The sequence below is a fragment of the Dromiciops gliroides genome, chromosome 3 (genome assembly GCF_019393635.1).
Source record: "Dromiciops gliroides isolate mDroGli1 chromosome 3, mDroGli1.pri, whole genome shotgun sequence".
Taxonomy (NCBI): Eukaryota; Metazoa; Chordata; class Mammalia; order Microbiotheria; family Microbiotheriidae; genus Dromiciops; species Dromiciops gliroides.
Window position 1 is genome coordinate 125,431,493 of NC_057863.1, and position 22,299 is coordinate 125,453,791.

The 22,299-nt window shown below is 36.6% G+C and overlaps 1 protein-coding gene across 13 annotated transcripts in view; it reads left to right on the forward strand.

The window, feature by feature from the left end:
• LMO7 (LIM domain 7) overlaps positions 1-22,299 on the forward strand; it is a 252,651-nt gene that overhangs the window by 162,510 nt on the left and 67,842 nt on the right. For all 13 annotated transcript variants that reach the window (XM_043992291.1, XM_043992292.1, XM_043992290.1 and 10 more), the window contains one exon: positions 22,020-22,050. In XM_043992291.1, coding sequence (XP_043848226.1) covers positions 22,020-22,050 — 31 coding nt within the window. The remainder of the gene's footprint in view (positions 1-22,019; positions 22,051-22,299) is intronic.

The window sequence follows — 22,299 nt, forward strand, 5'->3', positions numbered from 1 at the left end:
ATTAGATTGGTTTCACAGTCATTTTGTGGATCAAATGAGATTATATAAAGTGCTTGGAAATCATAAAACTTGATATTAACATACAAGCTTTTAAAATATGATTATCATTACCATTTAACTAAATATTAGGCCAACCCTGGTAGGCACTTCAACTGTAGGCTCTTCTATTTCCAGTTGTCCTAAAATACCTTCTGTCCAGATGCCTGCGCCATGAGGCGAACGTCTCTGAGGGCAAGACTATGGGTCTTTTCTTTGGCGTCAGGAAGTGACGTTTGCTGGTGGGAGGAAGAAGGAGGAGCCGGGGAGCTTTGTCTTGCTCTCTTTCCTTTGGACGCTGGTGGAGAAGGGAGCTAGAAATGCACTCTCCCTTTAATAGATAGATGAATGTAGGCCTTTCTTTCTTTACCAAATTCTTATTCTCTTTAATAAATGCTTAAAAGCCTAACTCTTCCTAAAGCTTATAATTTATTGGTGACCACTCATTAGAGATTTTAGCCAGACTAGCTAGAATTTTAGCCCTTAACAATACATAAATGACTCACTGGTGCTAATTCTTTGAAGAGCCCAGTTAAAATGCACTGTCTTTGGCAGTGGTACTATAATGCGATATTATTGATTAATGTCCTGCTAGGTGAGATTTTTCAAGCCAGTTACCTCGTAATGGTCAAAAGAATTGCGAATAGGGACAAAGGAGAAGACAGGAGATAAGATTACAAGCTGGCCAGGGGCCTCTGTAGGGTGAGCCAGGGTGGGATGCCATATTGTGTAGTCAGGTATCTGTGGATGAAGTCCTAAAAAGAAAAAAAAAAGACATTTGAATCATGAGTCAAGGTAATCTAGTGAAATGAAGCTCTGGTTATGGAGTCAGAGGCCAAACATCTGACTTGGTGCTTACTGCCTATAAAACCCTAAAGTCACAAGTTACTGTGCCTATCAAGGCCTCATTTCCTCATATTAAAAAAAAAAAAAAGAATCGGCTGGGTTAGATGACTTCTGAAAGTCCTTCGAGCTCTAGATTTGTTTCAACTTGTGTTTGCTTATACAGGTTAGGGGGATAAAAACAAAAGTTTAATTGACAGTAGATAGCTTATTGTATCATTTTGAATCATCAATTCAGAGCTGAAAGAGATCTTGGAGGCCGTTGAATTTGTCTCCACATTTTACAGATGATGAAACTAAGAAAAGACAGTTGAAGTGACTTGTCCAGGGTCATATGATTGGTCAGTGCCTGAGGTGGAATTTGAAACTTGGTCTTCTTGACTACAGGCTGCAAGGTGGTGAAGTGAAAAAGTGCCATGTCTGGAGTCAGGAAGACTCATTTTCCTGAGTTCAAATCTGGTCTCACTTACTATCTGTGTGACCCTGGGTAAGTAACTTTACCCTGTATGCCTCAGTTTACCCATCTGTAAAATGAGCCGGAGAAGGAAATGGCAAAAATTGCCAGTATCTTTGCCAAAAATCCCCCCCTCCATGGGGTCATAAAGATTTGGACATGACTGAAAAACACCCGAACAACTTTTTGACAAGTTCTGCTCTTTGTCTGTGACTCTATGCTGCCTTTAGCGAAACGTTCTTTCTGGGTGGAGAGAAATCTCAAGTGATGATAGGAAAATTGCCATCCCATAATGTCCTAGGTTCTTTGCTGCATCTTGGAAGATGTTTTTATTGCTATTCTGCCATAATGAATATGAAGTGAAATTAAAGGATAGCTTTAAGCTCCATGTTTGAATCTAGCGATGACAGCATCAAGGTGTGTTATTTTCCACAAATAGAGAAGGTATCACTTCCCTAATTTAATGTTTATCCACATAGTTTAATAAGGCAAGATATTTCAGGGTTCTTGGGCTGAGATGGATTGAAGAGGGCAGCTGGAAAGACCGGGATTGGAATCCTTACTTCATACTTTGTGCACAGTTTTGGTTTATTCATATGTCCCTTTGTACTTCTGGTTTCTTCACCATAATGTTTGAAGATTCTGCATTCATATGGCCCTTTGTAATTTTCAAAGTGAACTGACTGAAGTCATAGAGGGGACTCATTCTTTACGTAGGAGTAGGGCTGGATGCAACCTAAGGATCCTTTGACCTCTGGATTTTATGATTATCAGGTCACTTTTTATTTAAACAACAGCTCTTCAACAGGGAGGCAGTATTGGTACCATTTATTCCTGTTTTGTTGAACAAAGAAAGTAAGCCTCCCCAGGGTAAAGAATCAAATGTTGTATTACTTTCTCAATTTCCCATTCTTCTGAGAGTAGGAATCAGATAACAGCTTGATTACTTTATTTTTTCACCTTGTTGTTTTTCTGGATTTACTATTCTGGAGTTAAGGATTGATGTTTTCATTTAGAACTTACTATAGAATGAAAAAATATTCAGTGTTCTCAATTTAATGTAATCTCATCTTTTTGGTTCCTAAAACTTTATATGACAAAATAAGGGAAGAAGTTTGGTTAGGAAAAGTCCTCCCTGAGCAATGGATAAGGATACATGAGCAAATAGTAAGCACCATGTGGTTGCAGTTTTTATGGGTTCTTAAAGAGTGTGTGTGTGTGTGTGTGTGTGTGTGTGTGTATGTGTGTGATGGAGCCCTTTGGCAATCTGGTGAAGCTGATGGACCACTTCTCAGAATAATGTTTTTAAAAGCACAAAACAAAATACTTAAACTTATAAAAGAAACCAATCATATTGAAATGCAGTTATCAAAATATTTTTAAAAACCAAGTTTATGGACCGCAGAACTGTTCCCTTATTGGGAACATGTATTTAAGGCTTCTGGCTCACAAAGTAACTATGTATATCTGATTTTGTTCTGTGCAACTCTCATTCTCAGGAATTCCAGTTAATGACAACTAGCTGAAAAAGACAAAATTTAAATTATAGCTGAAACTTGCAAATGTATTATAGTGCCCATGCTAAAAGTGAAACTTTTACTTATAGGTGATAGTTATAAAAATGATCCAGGGAGGCATGTTTTTTCCCTCCCTGAACCAAGCAATGTCTCTGCATTCTACTTGAAGATAATCAGTTTGTTAATGATTTATTAACAACATAAAGGAAAAGAAGAAGGGGGAAAAAGGAATTGAATAGAGAGATAGAAGAATAAAGGAGCATATGGGAAAGCTTTTATCTAGGCAATAAAATCTCTGGGTCATAATTTGCTAACTGTCAGGAAACACATCTCTATGTATGTGACTGGGATAATATTATCCCGAAATATTTGGTTAATGCAAATTAATGTTAGAGAAGTATTTTTAGCTTTCTAAGAATAGTAATCATATAATATACGATAAGATAAAAAAATAGGTGTTAGGCAGTTTGTAGAGATTGTTATTTGAAGTCCCAGCTCAGTATTCCATTTTTGGAAGCTTGAAGATTTTAGTGGGGAGGATTACAGTTCTTTTTCAATTTAGTACTTGCTACTTTCAGTGCCATGATAAATATTTACATATAAGTATATGTGATCCACCTGCATATCCTTTTGGTAGGTTAGGAAAAAAATCCCTCAATGGGAAATTCTTTTTTTTTTTGGACAATAAACATTTTTATTTTAAATTTTAATGTTCCAAATTCTATTCTTCCTTCCCTCCTGCCTCCCCCTACCTGAGGCAATAAGCAAATCAGATATATGTTATACATGTGCAATTATGTAAAACATTACCATATTAGTCATTTTGTACAAGAAAACAAATTAAAAAATGAAAGAAATAAAGTGAAAAATAGCTTGCTTTCGTCCATGTTCTATCAATATCAGTTCTTTCTTTGGAGGTGGATAGTATGCTTCATCCTTAGTCCTTTGCGTTGTCTTGGATCATTGTATTGCTGAGAATAGTTAAGCCATTTACAATTCTTCATCAAACAATATTGCTGTCTCTGTGTACAGCCTTCTCCTGGTTCTGCTTACTTCACTATACATCAGTTCATATACTTCTTTCCAGGTCTTTCTGAAACCATTCTGCTTGTCATTTCTTATAGCACAATAATATTCCATTACAATCATATACCACAGCTTGTTCAGCCATTCCCCAATCGATGGGCATTCTTCAGTGTAAGATTCTTAAATACTACATAACAATTAAGAAAATATACCAAAAGCAAGAATGCATGTTTTAAAGGCAACCATGATCACTAATGTATCTTTTTTTTTTTTTTGCGGGGCAATGGGGGTTAAGTGACTTGCCCAGGGTCACACAGCTAGTAAGTGTCAAGTGTCCGAGGCCGGATTTGAACTCAGGTACTCCTGAATCCAGGGCCGGTGCTTATCCACTGCGCCACCTAGCTGCCCACTAATGTATCTTAAAATACATTTATACACTTCAAAATTTTCAGTAAAATTCAGTGATAGTGCCTCTTATTATTTAACTTATGTACTGAACGTTCTTCCCAGCCTGCCAAAATCTCAAAAAAACATATGTAAGGAGTCTTTTCTCTCCTCTACATAGATTTATATATCAGGGATGGTAGCTCTGATAATTTCATGGCTCATTTTTGTTCTCACCACTTCTAAACTTTATTGGCTGCTCCTGAAACTGAATAGTCAAATAAATAGTCAAACAAATGATCCCTCAAAAAAATTTTTTTGGGTCATGATTTGGAAGAGAGAAAGAGGTAAAGGAAATCAGCTGTAGGTTACATGATGTTCATTTGGAAACTTAAAAAAAATGGCTTATAAAATAGGGGCCCTTTGGGAAAGAGATTATAAGTGATTGAAAAATTGAGATAAATATTTGAATATTTGAGCACTTTAAAAAAAGTATTTTCTCTGAATGCATTCATACTTTTGTTTATACTCTTTCAATTGTCATATGTAGGTAAGGCCATCCTGTTAATACTTTTGGGTTAACTCAAATGATACGTTTTCCATGAAGAAACTCTGCCTCAACTAGCTCCATTCAGTCCAGCTAGAAATGATCTTGTTGACCTTTGAATTTTCATGAAACTTGGTTCCTTTCAAAAGCACTTATGTTTTATTTTATATTGGAATTACATGTGTTTATCACTTCTCTTTCCTAGACTGCAAGCTCATTGATGACAGGGACTTAATATTATGATTCATCTTGATATCCTATTCAAAACTTAGTCCACAGTGCTTTGGTCCTGAATGCTCAATAAATGTTTGTTGAATTGCATTAAATACCTTCTGTGTGAGTGTGTTGTGTGTATGTGTGTGTGTTTTGAGTGAATGGTTTTGATGACCTCAAGCCCAATCATTTCTTTCTATTCTTTTACTACTTAGGCAAGAGCAGAGAGTATTACCAATTGGAAGAAACTTTAGAAATTTTAAGAGAGAAGCTTTCATTGAATAGCTTTGATTTTCTAATTTTCTATGTCCCTACTGCCAGCAAACAATTATGAATTCGAAGCCTTTTTGTTTTGTGGGGAAAGAACTGTTTATGACACATGGACATAATAGGCGATGAATACTGCATCATAAAAATTATCCTTTTGCAACTTCTTTGGAATATATCATTTTACATAATGTAATCACGTTATTAGATGGGATGAAAACAATAATATTTAGCTCAAGAAGGGATGTTTGATTTGGATCTCTCATTTCACATGAGGAATTTATACCTAGAGAAATTGTGATTGACTTGTTTAAATTATTCATTTTTTTTCACATTAGGATTTACTTTGGAAGAATCTCATTATATACAAGAAATTACTTTGCTTCTTTGTGACATTTTGTTCTATAGACACAAGCTGTGTGCTTATTTTTGTGCTCAACAGTCCTATGCACAGTCTAACTAGTTGGTACTCAAGAAGTGTTAAATAATAAACTCAATAGAGACTTGTCATTCCTGTAACTCCCTTGGTATAAACATTTTGAGGAGTCAGGTCAGTATGTAAGCATAGCAACAAACGTGAAGGCATTTGCTGATTTTGGCCCTTTGCATACCTGAGCACATTGAGGCATGTTGAGTTTTTCAGTCAACACTTAAAAATCTTTGGCATTAAGTCCAAACTTTCAACTTTTGTGTGAGGATTCTGTGTCTCCTCCCCTCCTCCCTCTCCCAATCTTTTGGAAAATAAATAAACTATTTGTATTTTTACTTTTAAGATGAATAATGTTAAAGGAACTATATTTCAGTTTACTTTTAAAAAATCAAGGAAGAAGCTAAATCGGTGGAAGCTTTAGTCTTAGTTAAGATAAAAATTTGGCTCTCAGTGATTTAACTTCTCTTCACTGCTTTTATGGAATAAACTAATGGATATACAACCCAAAGTATATTATAAAGCATGAATGACTGCCAAAAATTATATATCAATTTATTAGACTCTCACAATCAGTTTGACTTCTTTTTGGTTTCTAGCACCTGTTCTGGTAGAGGAGATAGTGAAATAATAGATAAGGTTCTTTCTAATAGGACACGTAAAGAAAACACACGGAAGTACCAAATAAATAGCTTATACAAATAGATAATAACACAGAGTACCTGATTTTTATCTCTACAGAGTCATTCTAGAAATATCATATATATATATATTTTTAAATGGACTGTCCCAAAAGTTTTAGTTCAGTTTAAAGCTTGAGTAACTTTAGAAGTATAAATGCTACAAACTTACAAAAATATCATTGGAAATTTTAATTATTTAAATTACTTTTATAATTTTTTAGTATCATGAATTCTTCATAATACATTTTAATTTAAATAATGCATGTAAAACAGTTTCTGGATGACACTTGCTCAGACCAGCAAATTGGTAGAAAGCTTGGCCTTCCTTGCTTCGCCACCTCTGTCATTTGACAATTTCTGTTAGACTTTTTCTTATGAGTTCATTTCAAAATTTTCATGAATGTTTTGAAATTTCATTCTTTGGATGATTTTAAGGCTTAGATTACAGATTAAAAATTAACTAGAATTTTAATAAGAAACATCAATATTTTAAGATTTAAAATTTTTTGCTGTTCTGTCCTGTCTGCCTCTTGTGAACCAGCCATCCATAGGGTTTTCTTGGCAAAAATACTGGAGTGGTTTTTTGCCACTTACTTCTTTAGTTTTATGCAGGCAGGGATTAAATGACCTGCTCAGGGTAAGTGTCAGAGGTCAAATTTGAACTCTGGTCTTTCTGAGTCCAGTGCCAGTGGTCTATGCAGTACACCACCACCCTGCCCCAAGATTTTAAGTATTCAACTGTTATTTTTGTAAGTTCTTATAATTTTTATTTCTGAAATTCTTAAAGTTTAAAATGGCACTAAGACTTTGGGGACACATTGTATATAGGTATATAAGTACGCATATGTGGATATTGCATATGTGAGGAATGTGTCAAAGTGCTGTTGTGATACTGGAGTAATTCCAGGTTAATATTATGGAAGAGTTGATAGGTTGAAGGAAAGACAGAAATGATAGGGCATCCTAGTCTGAAGGAATAATGTGTGATGTCTCAGGAGTGGTAATAAGAAAGTCACATATGCTAAACAGGCTAGCTTGGTTAAAGTAGACAGCATGGAGTGGTAGAAATAGGATATGTGGGTATTTAGAAGGAGAGGTATGGCTTGAATATACCTTATGAAGCATGGGACTAAAGCTTATAGCCTCTGTAACCTTGTATATAGGGGAGGAACACTCTTAAAGGACCCTTCAAAACCTCTACTTCTGAATGGATGCAATGGATATCACGGATGTATGATGGTTTGGATAGGAAAGAAGCTAAGGTAGTCCAGTTAGTCCATTTTAAGTTCTGAACAGAATTGTAGCTCTTGGAAGAGAAAGAACTCTTAAGAAATGTTGCATAAGAAAAATGCATAGAACTGGTGATGCATCCAATAACAGAAAAAAAGATAAAGAGATGCTCATAATTCCAAGATTAAAAGCTATAGGTGGCAATGGAAAGTTGAAGAAATTAAGAATTTTCTTAATTTTATTTGCTAGTGTCAATATCTTGTGGGTGTTCTAAGTGATGAGATTTAAAAAGGAAGACAAATCAGGGTCTTAGTAACCAAAGCATGAATATGAATTTGTTTTTCATTTTTTTTAGCTTTGATCATTTCTTTAAAATTTGCAACTGGTCTTTTGTAACATTTTGACAGATTTTTAAAATACCAAACCTTCTGTTGAAGTCTGAAATTATAAGTATAAAAACAAAAAAAAAATCAAAATGTGGTCTATTCAAGTGGAAAATGATTTTTAAGGCAACATAGTGGGTTTTCTTTGAGAAGACAGTTTTTTAAAAAGACATATTTACAGTATACACTACAACAGACATGTCTTTCACTTTCCCCTACATATGAGACTTGTGTGTGTGTGTGTGTGTGTGTGAGAGAGAGAGGGGGGGGGAGGGAGGGTGAGAGGGTGAAGGAGAGAGAGAGAGAGAGAGAGAGAGAGAGAGAGAGAGAGAGAGAGAGAGAGAGAGAGAGAGAGAGAGAGAATGAGAGAGAGAGAGAGAGAGAGAAAGAGAAGGGTGGGATTTCACTAATTATTAAACCCCACTTAAAGTAATTACCTTTGTTAGGTAAGAGCATTCTTGTTTGAATCAGTTAACTGTACCATTCTGAATCAGAAAGAATGTCTGAACAGTCTCTGTACCTTTGAACCTTTGAATCAATCAAAGCCATTGTGTGAGAGATTTAATCATGACCCTCAGGAACTTTTATAAAAGGGAGACATTATCTCAACCATATAGAGATACTAAGGGTCTGGAAGTATAAGGAGAGGGGGTAATATAGGCTAGAAGTGGAAAGAACCAGCAGCCAAGAGCCAACCAGTGAAAGGAGAAAGAGAAGATAGGACTCAATTGTGACAAGAGAAAGGAAATATCAGAGGCATCTCAAAATAGAAGACTTGTATTGATATTACCATTGTACCCACCTCAAAGAGAAAAGTCTTGAGGAAAAAATTTGCCCTTTTCCCCAATTTTCCCTCCTAGTTTCTGACTATTCACAAACACTGTATAATATAATATCCCACTTTTTGACCTAAACATTTTCAGTAACATGAATTTTGCCTGAACCACAAAGAAGCCAGTTCTCTCTTTCTCTTCCCGCTTCCCCACTCCCTCCTTCCCTTCCTCCTTTCCTCCACCCCACTCAACTTGTGGAACAGATATTTCATAGAATATACAAGAATTAAAGACTAAAATAATTTGTGGTAGAGAGTACATGATCATACCAATTATCTATCTTACCTATCAATCAATCATCTTTTGAGCATCTCTTGGCTTTATCTCATGATTTCTCCATCTTTTCATTTTGAAGACAGGTTTCTATTCATAGATAATGAGTAGAAATTTATAGGAGTTGTTAGTATTCTTGCCTGATTTTGGAAAAAAAAATGTTTTGGCTTATTAAGTTTTTAACCTGTATTTCTTAAAGAAGTAATCCATTTTTAACATGTAATACATATATGCATTCACACACATATGTATATAATGAATATGTATTTTACACACAACTTACAATATAGGTATATAGTATTTGATTTACATATGATATATATGTATATATACAAACATATACACACACACATATATAAAATGGGTAGAAATAGGATGGGCAAATAAACGTTCATTCATTACTTCTGGATTATATTAGCCTCCCAGAGACTATAACAATAAGGAAAAAAATTCTTCCATAGTTGTTTGCTTTTGACTTTTAAATTTATTATTTATGGGTGCATATATTCTACCAGTGAATGCTTTGCTATACTAGGAAACCTAAACCTAAACTTTCCAAATTACTTGCTCCACTTCAGGGTTGAGTCATGATCATTGGCACCACTTCTCAAAGTTAGAAAGAGGGCTTTGGATAATTTTCCGACTGTGTCTAGTAATTTAGTAGTCCCATAGTGGAATAAATAGCATTAGAGTTGACTAGCTTCTGACCTTTGGGAATGAGATGTGGAGCATATTTAGTGCACTTATGATAGGTAGAGAAATCAGTAGTATAAGCGTTCATAGGAACATGGGATTGTAGATTGAAAACTGGAAGAGAACTTGTTCAAGTTTAATCAAATGAAGTTCATATAGTTCAAGTTTAAGATCAGAAGAAATGTTGCTGCTTTCTTCATAAAGAAGATGTATGCTGAAAGGATTATTGTCATGCTTCAGTTCTTAAATGATTGAAATTTCCATAAACATGAGTAGGTTCTCTGCAATGTAGCTTCCTGCCCCCTTTTGGAGGCAATCAGGGTTAAGTGATTTGCCCAGCATCACACAGCTAGTAAATGTCTGAGGGGGATTTGAACTCAGGTCCTCTTGAAACCAGGGCCAGTTTTCTATCTTGCCCCTTCACAGCCTTTTAATAGGTGACAGACCTGGACCACAACAACTCATTAAACTATGTGATGATTTTCTCTGAACTTAGGTAGGGTGGTGCTCAGATTGTGTATCAGGTCTTACTTCAGGTCTTTACAGCTTGTGTTCTGGTAGCATCACTTTCAGTGTCACCTTGACTCTGAGGAAAGACTACTGCAATAGAAGACGGAAGGAGAATGAATCATTACTCTCATTGTTGGAGGGAGTACCTTCAATGAGATCAGAGATTCATGAAAACATGGAAGTAAGGGCATGTAGTCACTTAATAGTATGAGTGAGAAAGATTAGAGAAGAGGAAAAAGTGGCCATAGTCTGAAGTTTTTGATGGCATTGCCTTATTTTGGAATCCTGGACCTCAAATGGAAGCCCCTGGCCTCTATTTCTCTCTGCCCTTTTTATCCTCTTCATGTTAATCATTACTTAAGTAACCATCCAAAGAATCATTCTTCCATTGTTTGGAAATTTCTCTAACCGTGTCATCAGTAACTTCCTATCTTAAGACTGCTAGACAGGATCACCTTCTTGAGTTAAAGTAGGGGAGAGGTGGGGATGAAAAGGGCTGAGTCAAATATTGGGTATTCTTCCTTCTGAGTGAAGCCAGCCCACCACAGTAGAACAATATGATTCTAGCTGACCAAAGTAAGACGGTATTTGATCTGATATTGACTGACAAATAGTTTAGCCAGCTAGTAATGGTGGGAGAAGGGAATAAGCTATCCCTGCTTACGTTTTTATGTGACCTCTAACTATCTCTAATGATGCCTCCTTGATAAAATGCTCCTTTATGTAGCCTGAAAACATTAAGGCACATAGCCTGTGTTAACATTCCTAACTATATGTAAATGTCACCTTTATTATGATTATATATTTGTGTTAGACTTGGAAAAATCCTTGTGAAATGCCAAGTGTGTGACCTGGGGCAAATAACTTCACTTCCCTCAGTTTCCTCATCTTTGTTTAAAAAAAACCAAACTATTGAATTGGACCAGATGTCATTGGAGCGTCTCAGCCATTGTCATTTCTCTCCCTATGATTCTTTCTTAGTATACTCCCACTTCCTCAGCCTGGTTCTTCAGGCAAACAGAATGAAGAGGAAGTCTATATAATTAAATTAACATATATAGAATGTGATTCAGGACTCTTTTTAGGTTAATTTTCATAATCCTCATCTAAAACCGCTTTAAGGATAAATTTCAGAATACTGAAATTCTGCATTGGGGTTGCTGTCTAATACTGGATATAGAGTAAGTGTTTCTTAGTTATTAATTTCAACAGTTATGCAGTGGTAATTCCAGTTCTTTAATACCTGAAGGAATCATATTTTCTTTGGTGTGAGTGCTTCCTCCACCATCTGAGACTGAAGTCTTGTGACTCTGCCTGAAAAATGTGTTACCCTTTGGCCAAAGGACTGGTGATGGGCTTCTTAATATTCTTAGGAGAGTCCTTAGATCACAACCACATGTGTGTGTGTATGTTTGTATGCATGTATGTATATATGCATCTATATGTATGTGTATATATGTGTGTGTGTAGACACATATAGGCACTGCACTATCCTAATAGAAGGTAAGGCTTTACCATCTAGTACAATCTGCTAGAATTTTTGTTCGACTGTCATAGGTCACCTGTGTGACACAATGATGCATTTAAGTATGACTTAAAGTATGTAGAAGCCAAACTACTAGGGTCATAACTGATGATGAGGATGGTGACAACAATGATAACTTCTCTTTCTTTCTTTCTTTTTTGGTGAGGCAGTTGGGGTTAAGTGACTTGCCCAGGGTCACACACCTAGTAAGTGTCAAGTGTCTGAGGCCGGATTTGAACACAGGTCCTCCTGAATCCAGGGCCAGTGCTTTATCCACTGTGCCACCTAGCTGCCCTAACAATGATAACTTCTAATGTTTATTTGGCACATGCTGTGTTCTAGTCACTGTGCTTAGTGCTTTACACATATTACCTCATTTGATCCTCGTGATAGCTCTGACAGATGAGAAAACTGAAGTAGAGAGAGGTGAAATGACTCGTCTAGGGTCATGTAGTTTCTAAGGATCCAAGGTCAGATTTGAATTCAGGTCTTTCTTCCACAGCCAGCACTTTATCCACTGTACTTAGTATCTTCCTGCTTCTAAATGGGCAATGAAAGAATTGGAAACAAGGCCCATCCCCGCCCCCCCCCCCAATTCCTATTAAGCACTTCTATCTGGTTTTGCTATTTCTCAAGAGTATGTGTGTCATTTTCAGTGTATGAGAGACAGCAAAAATTAATATCAAGTTATTTTTTAGCAAGACGATGGCTCTTTAGCAAAAACATTAGGAATGGAGATAATATTTCTAGGGCCTAGATAATGGAATTCTAAAGAGTATATTTCTCTTGGGAATATATAGGTAAATTTAGATATCTTGAATGGCCTGTATGCATCCATACCAGTGATTGGGAATGGACATGACTTCTAAATTATGTAATCTGGATAGACCACAGTGTGAAAAATGTTTGTTATTCTGCACAAGTCAGGTGGCATTACATTTTGTGGCATATGGAGTTTTTAAACCTATGAGTCATAGTAGCTTCTCATCCTTGGTAAGATGTCAAATGGTATAAAACTTTATTTTCAGGGCTGGAAGTGGGTGGAGAGGAGAAAAGGATTTCATTCTTTTAGTCGCTACATTCTGCAATAGTACATCCTAACTTTTGTGGGTGGGTAAGTAGTGTGTGATAGCAAAAAAAGCAAGGTAGCTATATTTCTTAGGGATAAGTTTATGAAGCATTTTTTTAGTCCTTTATTTTCGTATGTTTCCTTTTCCTTTCTCTGTTTTTCTCTCCCTCTGCCCCCTTCTGTGATAATAAATTTATTTTTTTTAAATTTGAGACTCAATGTTAGATTGAGTTTGAAATTCCATAAGCAAGATTGTTGGCTTATTCAATCAACAAGCATTTTTAAAGCTTCTGAGCTACGGACTGGGGATACGAAGAAGAATGAAACAATGCCTATTCACAAGGAGTTTACATTCTTTGGGGGAGGTAGCAAGAACATTTCTAAGTATATGACAAATAAAATAATAATAATATGAAATATATAATGTAATAGAGTAAATCAGTTAACCAAGTAATAAAATAAATGAATAAATTAATTTACATAAAACAAAGCAAATATCAATAAACTATTGTGTAATAAAATAATAACAAAATATAAACAGAATAAATGCAAAGCAGTGAACTAAAAGGTAATTTGGGAGGGCATTAGCATGTGGTAAGGTTGGGGTTGGGGGAGGGAGTTGGCATCACTTTTTTTGTTTTGTTTTATTTTTTGTTTTTGTGGGGCAATGAGGGTTAAATGACTTGCCCAGGGTTACACAGCTAGTAAGTGTCAAGTGTCTGATGCCAGATTTGAACTCAGGTCCTCCTGAATCCAGTGCCAGTATTTTATCCACTGTGCTACCTAGCTGTCCCTTTAGCATCACTTTTAACACATGATGTTTTGCATGATCATATAAATATCTATCTATCTATATCTATATCTATCTATATCTCCCATATCAGATTGTTTGCCATCTCAGGGAGGGGGAGTGGATGGATGAAAGGAGGGATAGAGATTGGAACAAAAAATAGAAATAAAAATATTTAATCTGGAAAGGTGGGGGAGGGGTGTGCTGGGAAGGGTACAGGAGGTATAAATGTATTTATATACACATACATAAATATATATGTTGTGCATTATGAGTTATTTAGGTCTTATTTATATAGTAATTATATTTAAACAAATTTGTCATATAAATTATTTATATAAATACTAAGTTATATGTTTTAGAATTATATCTAGGTATATCTAAATCTAATAATGTAGAACATTTACATTATATATTCCATATATGTGTGTATGTGTATATTATATCTGTTTGATATATGTATAAAATATAATCATATATCACAAATAAAATTTTAAAATAAGGATCTAGATTTAATGCTTTTGAGAGGGAATCTAGTCTAGTCCCTGCATTTTACAACCATCAACTTCTCTCAACTCTCATGGTTGTTGTAGGAAGAAGTGTTGTTCACTTAGAAATTAGAAAGGATTTTATTATACACTTTCTCCCCAAATAGGTAACAAGATTCTTAGGTGTTCATTTGAACTTCTAGGATTTAAAAGAAAAAAGTTCATCTCTAGATAGATGCAAGACACAATTCACATATGAAACTAACAGTACCGATCCAGTGCCAGTTAGGCATCAGTTTTGAGTTGTTTTTCCACCAAAACATTTCTTGTAATGTTTCAGGAAAGTATACTTTCATTTTGTCTTTCTTTGACTAAGATATACATTTAAATTTCATTCAATAGACATTAATTGCCTACAATGTGTAAGGCATTGTGGGTGCTAAGGGATACAAAAAAGAAAAAAAAACCATGGCTCTGTTAAGGAGATCAAAGTCTTTTTTTTGTGGGGGGGGCAAATGTAAATAATGTACAATATGATGTTGACTGAACCTCTTTTTTATTTTTCATTTTAAAAAATGAGGAGGCTAGACTTCTTGATCCCTGAGTATACTTTCAGCTCTTCTGATTTAGATAAATACAAAAGAGGGATCCAGGGAATGTGGTTTGAGAAACTTTCAGCTGGAGGGAAGGGAAATTCTCTGGGTGGGTGTGACTTACATCTTTGATCCTACCTGATCTCTCTCTTCTCTCCTCCCTCCTCTCTCTTCTCTTTCTCCTTGGAATGGTGGCACCTGAGAAGGGCATTAGCTGACCAGGATTAGGGCAATATTCACTGTTATTTATGTGTGTGTGCAATTAGAGTCAGGTTGGGTTTTGGGGGAAGTTGTTAAACCACTCTCTAAGATTTATAAGTTGTATAGAAGGCGCTTATATGCATCAGCAGGAAAAAGTTTGCTCATTGGTAATTTCCTCACAAATAGCAAGCAACAAACTATAAAGGCACTAATAAAGGCAGAGTCCTGGACTTGGGTTCAAATTCCAGCTATTTCAGTTGCAAGCTTGGGACCTCTACACATCTTTTTCCTTCCCTCTAATGTGAAGAAATTGGATGAGATCTTGCAAGTCTAACATTCTACTGTTAGGAGGAAGTAGCTATTCAGTTAGCCAAGTCCTTCTAACTTCATTCTAGCTCTCAGGAGAAAAGTCCCTGATTGGGTGGCTGTAATCAGGATGGAGCTCTGGATTGGCTTTTTTGGCATTGGGCCTTGAGGGTGGGTGCATGGGGAGGCAGATGCCTCCCTGAGAGTCATTCAGTGCAACAAATATTAGGGTGAGTGGATCTGGGACTGGGGTGGTGGGGTGGGGAGGGGTACCCTGGGAGCTAGGATTGGAAAAGCTTTTTGAAAGTCATCTGGGTGAAGGAAGGGAGTGGGGAGAGCTGGGGTAGCTTCCACAGAGCCCTTTTGAAGACTGACAGATTGATCATTTCCCATATAGTTTTGCCTGTTTCCTTCCCACCCCTCTTTTTTTTTTTGGTGAGACAATTGGGGTTAAGTGTATGAAGTGTATGACGTCTGATTTGAACTCAGGTCCTCATGACCCCAGGGCTGGTGCTTTATCCACTGCGCCACCTAGCTGCCCTGTTTTCGGATGATAGAAATTAGAGGTGAAAGGTATATTAGAGGATGCAGAATCTAAACTCATTTACAGATGAGGTCACAGAGAAGTTACTAAGTAACTGAGCTGGGATTTGAAACTAGGTCTTCCTTACTCCAAGTTCATTGTTTTGTTCATTATTTTATATTGCTCCCTTAAATTGCTTGAAATTCCTTTTTTTGTTTGTTTTTTTTTGGTGGGCAATGAGGGTTAAGTGACTTGTTCAGGATCACACAGCTAGTAAATGTCAAGTGTCTGAGGCCGGATTTGAACTCAGGTCCACCTGAATCCAGAGCCAGTGCTTTATCCACTGTGCCACCTGGCTGCCCCACCCCACCAATGCTTGAAATTCTAAAGTTCTTACTGGGTCTTTAACCATCAAAGATTAATTTGGGTTAAAAAGCTCTCTTAAAATGGAAGTAGGTTAAGGCATTTTATTTTGGGAAGAAACAGGGAATAACAATAATGACAATAATACCTAGCATTTATATAAGGGTTTAAGGTTTACAAAATGCTTTGCAAATATTATCTCATTTTATTTTCATAAAAATCCTGGGAGATAAGGTGCTATTAGTATCATCTCCCTTTTACAGATGAAGAAACAGGGGCTCAGAGAGGTTGAGTGACTTACACAGTTACACAGCTAGTGAGTGCCTGAAGTCAAATTTGAACTCAGGTCTTCTTGACTCCAAGTTCAACATTCTATCCATTGAGCCATTTCACTGCTTCCCTTGCTGGGAAAGTCTGGGGTATAGCACTGTCATTGATTGGTTCTATGATAAGATGTAAGAACTTGGAGAAGGCTTTTAAGGGAATTCACCCAGAGATTGCTATAGTGCAAATAACTGTAGACTCTTAAGAACAAGATGGATTGTGTAGTAGTTAGAACCCTGGACTTAGAGTCAAGAAGACCTGAGTTTGAAGTCTGCCTCAGACAGGGGCAAATCACTTACTTTCTCTGAGACTCAATTGCTCATCTGTGAAAAGGAATAATAATAGCAGCTACCTCTCAGAGTTGTCATGAGGTAAAATGAGAGAGTATGTCTAAAAATGCAAACCTTTAAATTCTATATTAATTTAGTTAGACAACAATGACTCCCATGTATTTTTGGGGGGTGGGGTGGGGCAATGAGGGTTAAATGACTTGCCTAGGGTCACACAGCTAGTAAGTGCCAAGTGTCTGAGTATGGATTTGAACTCAGGTCCTCCTGACTCCAGGGCTAGTGCTCTATCCACTGTGCCACCTAGCTGCCCCCCCCTCATGTATTTTTGATATAACCATAGAGACCAAGTGGTGAGTGGGACCCATAAAGTTTCTGGTATAGTAGAGTTACTCTCTGAAAATGTGGAAATCTAGGCTCTAGTGTTACTTATTCGAATAACAAACCACAGCTTACTTCTCTGGGTCTCAGGCTTCCCCTTTGTAAAAGGTTCTGCCAGATGATTTTTAAGTCTCTTTAAGTGCTGAAATTCCTTGGGCTACATTAATACCTCGCTTCAAATAGATACCTTTTTCTGCTTTTAGATCATCTCCAGATAGAAAGCGAATAAAATATAATCATCAGGGCATTTTTTGGAATGAATCTTTAGGTCCTTTGGGAAATTCAGGGGTGCTTGGTTTAGACTGGCACTGATTGACTGTGCAAGGGTGGGGTAGCCTGGCTTGGAGCCAATCTGGATGTTTCTGCAATGACACTAACATCTTATTTGTTTGCCCAACCCCTAGCCTGGTCCTTAGCCAGAAGTAATTTCCTATCCTTAGTCCAGATGCTGTGTGACTGGGGAAGGAAAGCATACATAATGTGAGAGGCACTCTGGTAAATTTCATTTTGCATTTGTCCTTGCTAAGGGGAGAGAGGGGGAAGGTTTGGAGAAATTCTCCTCCCACCTACAACTGGTCTTGTCAAAACTCTTCTCTCTGGATAATTAAGCAATTAGTCTGGGACTTTGTAGTTTTCTTGTTCAGCTTGGCAAAGGTGGGGATAGGTTTATAGCCAGCAAAAGCATCTGTTTTGTTTATACTTTCTTGGCCTGCAGGGAGAGGTTATCTACTTTTGGTAATTTATATTTTGTTTAATTTCGAAATCTTTCCACATCTCGGGAACCTGAGACTTTGGATAGCTTGCTCCCTTGATTAGAAAGTAACTTTATTTTAATTTATTTGTGTGACTGTTATAATAACTGTTAACAATATGCTTCCCTCTTGACTGGCTTTGCAGAGCATTTACTAGTGGCCATGTTTATCTAATCTGGGTCACCACTTGTCTGATGTGTTGTAGGAGAAATTCTTATGGGGATATAGGTTGTTGCTGATTTCCCCCCTATATCTGTGATTCTGCAAAGTGAGCAAAGGAATGATAATAATTGTTCAGTCTGCTAAATGCTTGTTTACACTTTTTTTTTTTGTAGCATTCATTGAGCATTTACTATGTGCTAGGGACTGTACTCATTGCTGGGGATAAAAAAAGCAATCTAAAAGGGAAAAATACATACATACATACCTGGGAGTGTGTATATGTATGCATACATGTATATTTATATGTGTATATACATGTATGTGTACATGCACATATGTATGTATATATGTACCTATACATATAAATGCACACATAAGTGAGTGTATCTTTCTCAATAAATTGTTATTTATTGTATTCAATAATCATCTCTTTCAAAAGCTTCCCCATCCCCAAACTAAGTTATTTTAAAAGGTCTGTTCTAGCTCTTAACATAAATGGCTCTGTTTTAGAAAGGAAGGAGAGATAAATCAAGGGCCCTGGGGTGACCTGGGAATATGACAAACAATAGCAGTGTTTATCTAGCACCACATTGGTTATACTTGTTAACTAAAATTACTTGTCTCTTTGGAATACTGGATATGTTGCCTTTTGAGATTGGAGTATGAGCTTCATGATATGGTTTTACATAAAGGGCTATAAAACATTCTCTTGTCTTTGGCACAGCTGTGGCCTCCAACCCTCTACTTATAGGAACTGTGCCTTCCTATGGGCACATGCTGGTTCTGTTGTGCTTCTCTTAGGACCCTGTAGGGGACCTTTTGTCCCAAAGGAAGATACTTTGTGCTCACCACTTTGAAATTTGGTTCTATGCCCCGAAACCCATATTTTGTCTTTGGACAGTGGTTCTATATTGCACAATTGGCTATACTGTCATTCTTTTGAAATTTATTGATAGAAACTATGAGTGATATCAGAGTAATAACCATAATATAAATTGCACTACTTAGAAAGGGGTGGTGTTGGAGAAGATTATATTTTAACTCAATGAAAACAATAAAATTCATATAGTTTTAATCTCTTCACCTCTGTGTCATAGTATCATTTCCCCTAATTCTTACTCCCTCAAGTTTTTTTTTCTTATTAACTAAAGGAACTCTTAAGTTAAATAGCTGCCTCACGCTCCTAAAACATTTGGGCAGAGAGATAGGATAGATCTTTGCACAACATTATTTAGCTTTGAAAATGAAGATTGTCCTAATTGACATTTCAAAATGGGCTGTGTGGGAACTCAGCTGGCTTGAAGCAAGGCAACATTACCATCCCCTCCTCCCCACAACTATCTGTTCAGAAGGCTTGGGGTTGTGCCACTGTGACCTTAGTGAGCAAAGGAGCAGCCCAGTTACCAGCCGCAGTGTGGTGGAATGTGTTTGCTGTTTGGAAAATAGTGAACTCTACCTTAGCAAATCATTTACTGCTTACATTCCTGGCATGGCCTTTCGGGGATAGAGACTCTGTTAAATCGGTGCTATATATACCTTTGTATTGGAGGGTGTTATAAATGTATATAATTAGCAAAGAATGTGAAAGGTTATGCTGTCCAAACTTGAAAGTGCTGATCTCACAATGAGGAACACATTCTGCTTCCAGCAGATTACCTTATAATAAACTAAGGAAAAGGAAAATAAAGAGGCATTGAGCTTAAAACCTTTAAGAAGTGTCGAAGAAAGGAGACAAACAAGATTCACAATATCTCTATTAACTTCCTTCCAAGTAGTAGGTGCTTTTGGGTCCTTTGACACAGGTCTTGGGGAATCATTTTTTGTTCCTCATCCAGTTGTATAATATATTTGATCAGCTTTGCTTTTGATGAACCGTGGCGTGACCTGCTCTCTTCTTATTTCTCAATATCATACTTTCAGTGGTTGTTCCTACATTAGTTTTCCTGAAATAAACTATGGTAGATTTTAGGTAGTGGGACCTAAAATAGTTCAGATAATTAGTTAAGCAGTAGATTGAAAATGTGGGCAGTGAGTTCTGTGAACTGTGAAAATTTTTTGTGTTGGGGGGTTGATTTTAGTTATATTCCTATCAGGCTTTCAATTGCCCTATAGAAAGGGACAAAGGGCACTAATAGACAATAATGATAGCTGACAAGCTTTAAAGTTTGCAAAACATAGCACCGGCCCTGGAGTCAGGAGTACCTGAGTTTAAATCCGGCCTCAGACACTTAACACTTACTAGCTGTGTGACCCTGGGCAAGTCACTTAACCCCAATTGTCTCACTAAAAAAAAAAAAAAGTTTGCAAAACATTCTACATAACATTATTTCCTTTGATTCTGACAATACCTCTGTGAGTTAAGTGCTACCATATAATGATTCCCATTTTACAGATGAGGAAATTGAAGCAGAGGGAGAGGTTAACCATAGCTATTATGTGTCAGAAATATAATGTGAACCCATTTCTTCTTGACTTCCAAGTCTAGCACTTAATGTACCAACTATGGTGAAAATAAACCATAGAAGGTAATTAATACTATATCCTAGTCCTTTAGTGCAGAGACCATATTTTAAAAAAACACATTGACTTTGTAGGTTATGATCGTTTTTTAAAATTTCATGGGACTCTGTATGTAGAGTTGGAAAGGGACATTAGAATTAATTACCATCACCTTATCCTTTCTAACATCCTAATACCTGGTACATTTGTACAATTTTCATTTCCTAATTGGTTGAACTTTTGTGCATTTCTTCACAATGCTCACAGAAACCTTATCATCAAGCAGAAATACATTAGCTTTGGTATGCCTACCTATTCAGTACCCTCTGCCTCTGCAACTCTTCTGTGAATGCAGGAGCTCCTCCCCAAACTTGCATTTAAGGAGAATGCCCACTTCAGTCATCTCTTCATTTCTCACAAGGGCTGTGCTCTGGACTGGACTTTTCCATCATGTTTCTCCACTGGGTACCTTCCCCTTTTCATTCCCTCTCCTTTTTTCTGTGTTGTCTTTTCTCATGAGATAATAAGCTCCTTGAGGGTAGAGATTGTCTTTCTTTTTCTTATTTGTATCCCCATCACTTAACAAGGTGCCTGACATATAGTAAGTTTATTGATTGACTATCCAAGCAAGCCTATTTCCTTATGAAGATTCTATTGTTAATGTAGTTGTGGGACTTGGAGTCAATGTTGCCTGTATTCAAAAGCTTTCTCAGACACATTGATTATGTGACTGTAAACATGTCACTTCATCTCTAGATCACAGATTTCTCATCTGTTTTATAATAATAATAATTAATAATAATACAGGGTATCCCTTAATACACTTTAGTAAGTTCAAAAATTTTGGAGTACTCTGCACTTAGGCCTATTTGTGAGACTCATAGAAGACTGTGCATTGCAAAGTTTGGAAAGCTGTAGATTTGAAAATCCCCACCATCACTATCATTACTTTTACCTGTTTCCTTTTTGCATCTAAAGAAACAAGACATCCACATCTTTGTATTCAGATGAAAACTATTTTGGCTCAGGTACCTCGGTGTTTTTTGTTTTAAAAGTAGCAAAGGAAAATCATATGTACAAACTTGCTAGTGTTGACTTTGGAGTGACATGACAGGTGATACTGGACAAAATAAAGACTTTAACTTCTCTCTCTCTTTAGATTATGTTGAATGAGGTTAATATGAAAAGTTTTTCTTATTAACCTTGGCAGAAAGTTGCTTATTTATTTTAGAGAAATTTGTTCATGTTTTCCAATGTTTTATGGTAAATATGAGCAAGGAATGATTTTGTTCTTACTTTCAATGGAACAGCCACATCCTGAGCCATCAGAAGTTCTCAGTATTTAAAGTAGGAATAAATAAGTGGTTTTCATTGAATAATTGTATTTTTTTTGTTTTAAGTTTTCATATGATTCAGATTTGTTTTTCTTCTTTGCAGGCAAGAAGAGACTGATAGAAGAGTGAAAAATGTAAGATATGTTTTACCTTTCCACTTCCATCCAAATTGTGTCATTCTTGCATGTGCCCCCCAAAATAGCTAAAAAGCTCTGCCTCTTTCCCAATGACCCTTCCTTCCTTCCTTCCTTCCTTCCTTCCTTCCTTCCTTCCTTCCTTCCTTCCTTCCTTCCTTCCTTCCTTCCTTCCTTCCTTCCTTCCTTCCTTCCTTCCTTCCTTCCTTCCTTCCTTCCTTCCTTCCTTTCTTTCTTTCCTTCTTTCTT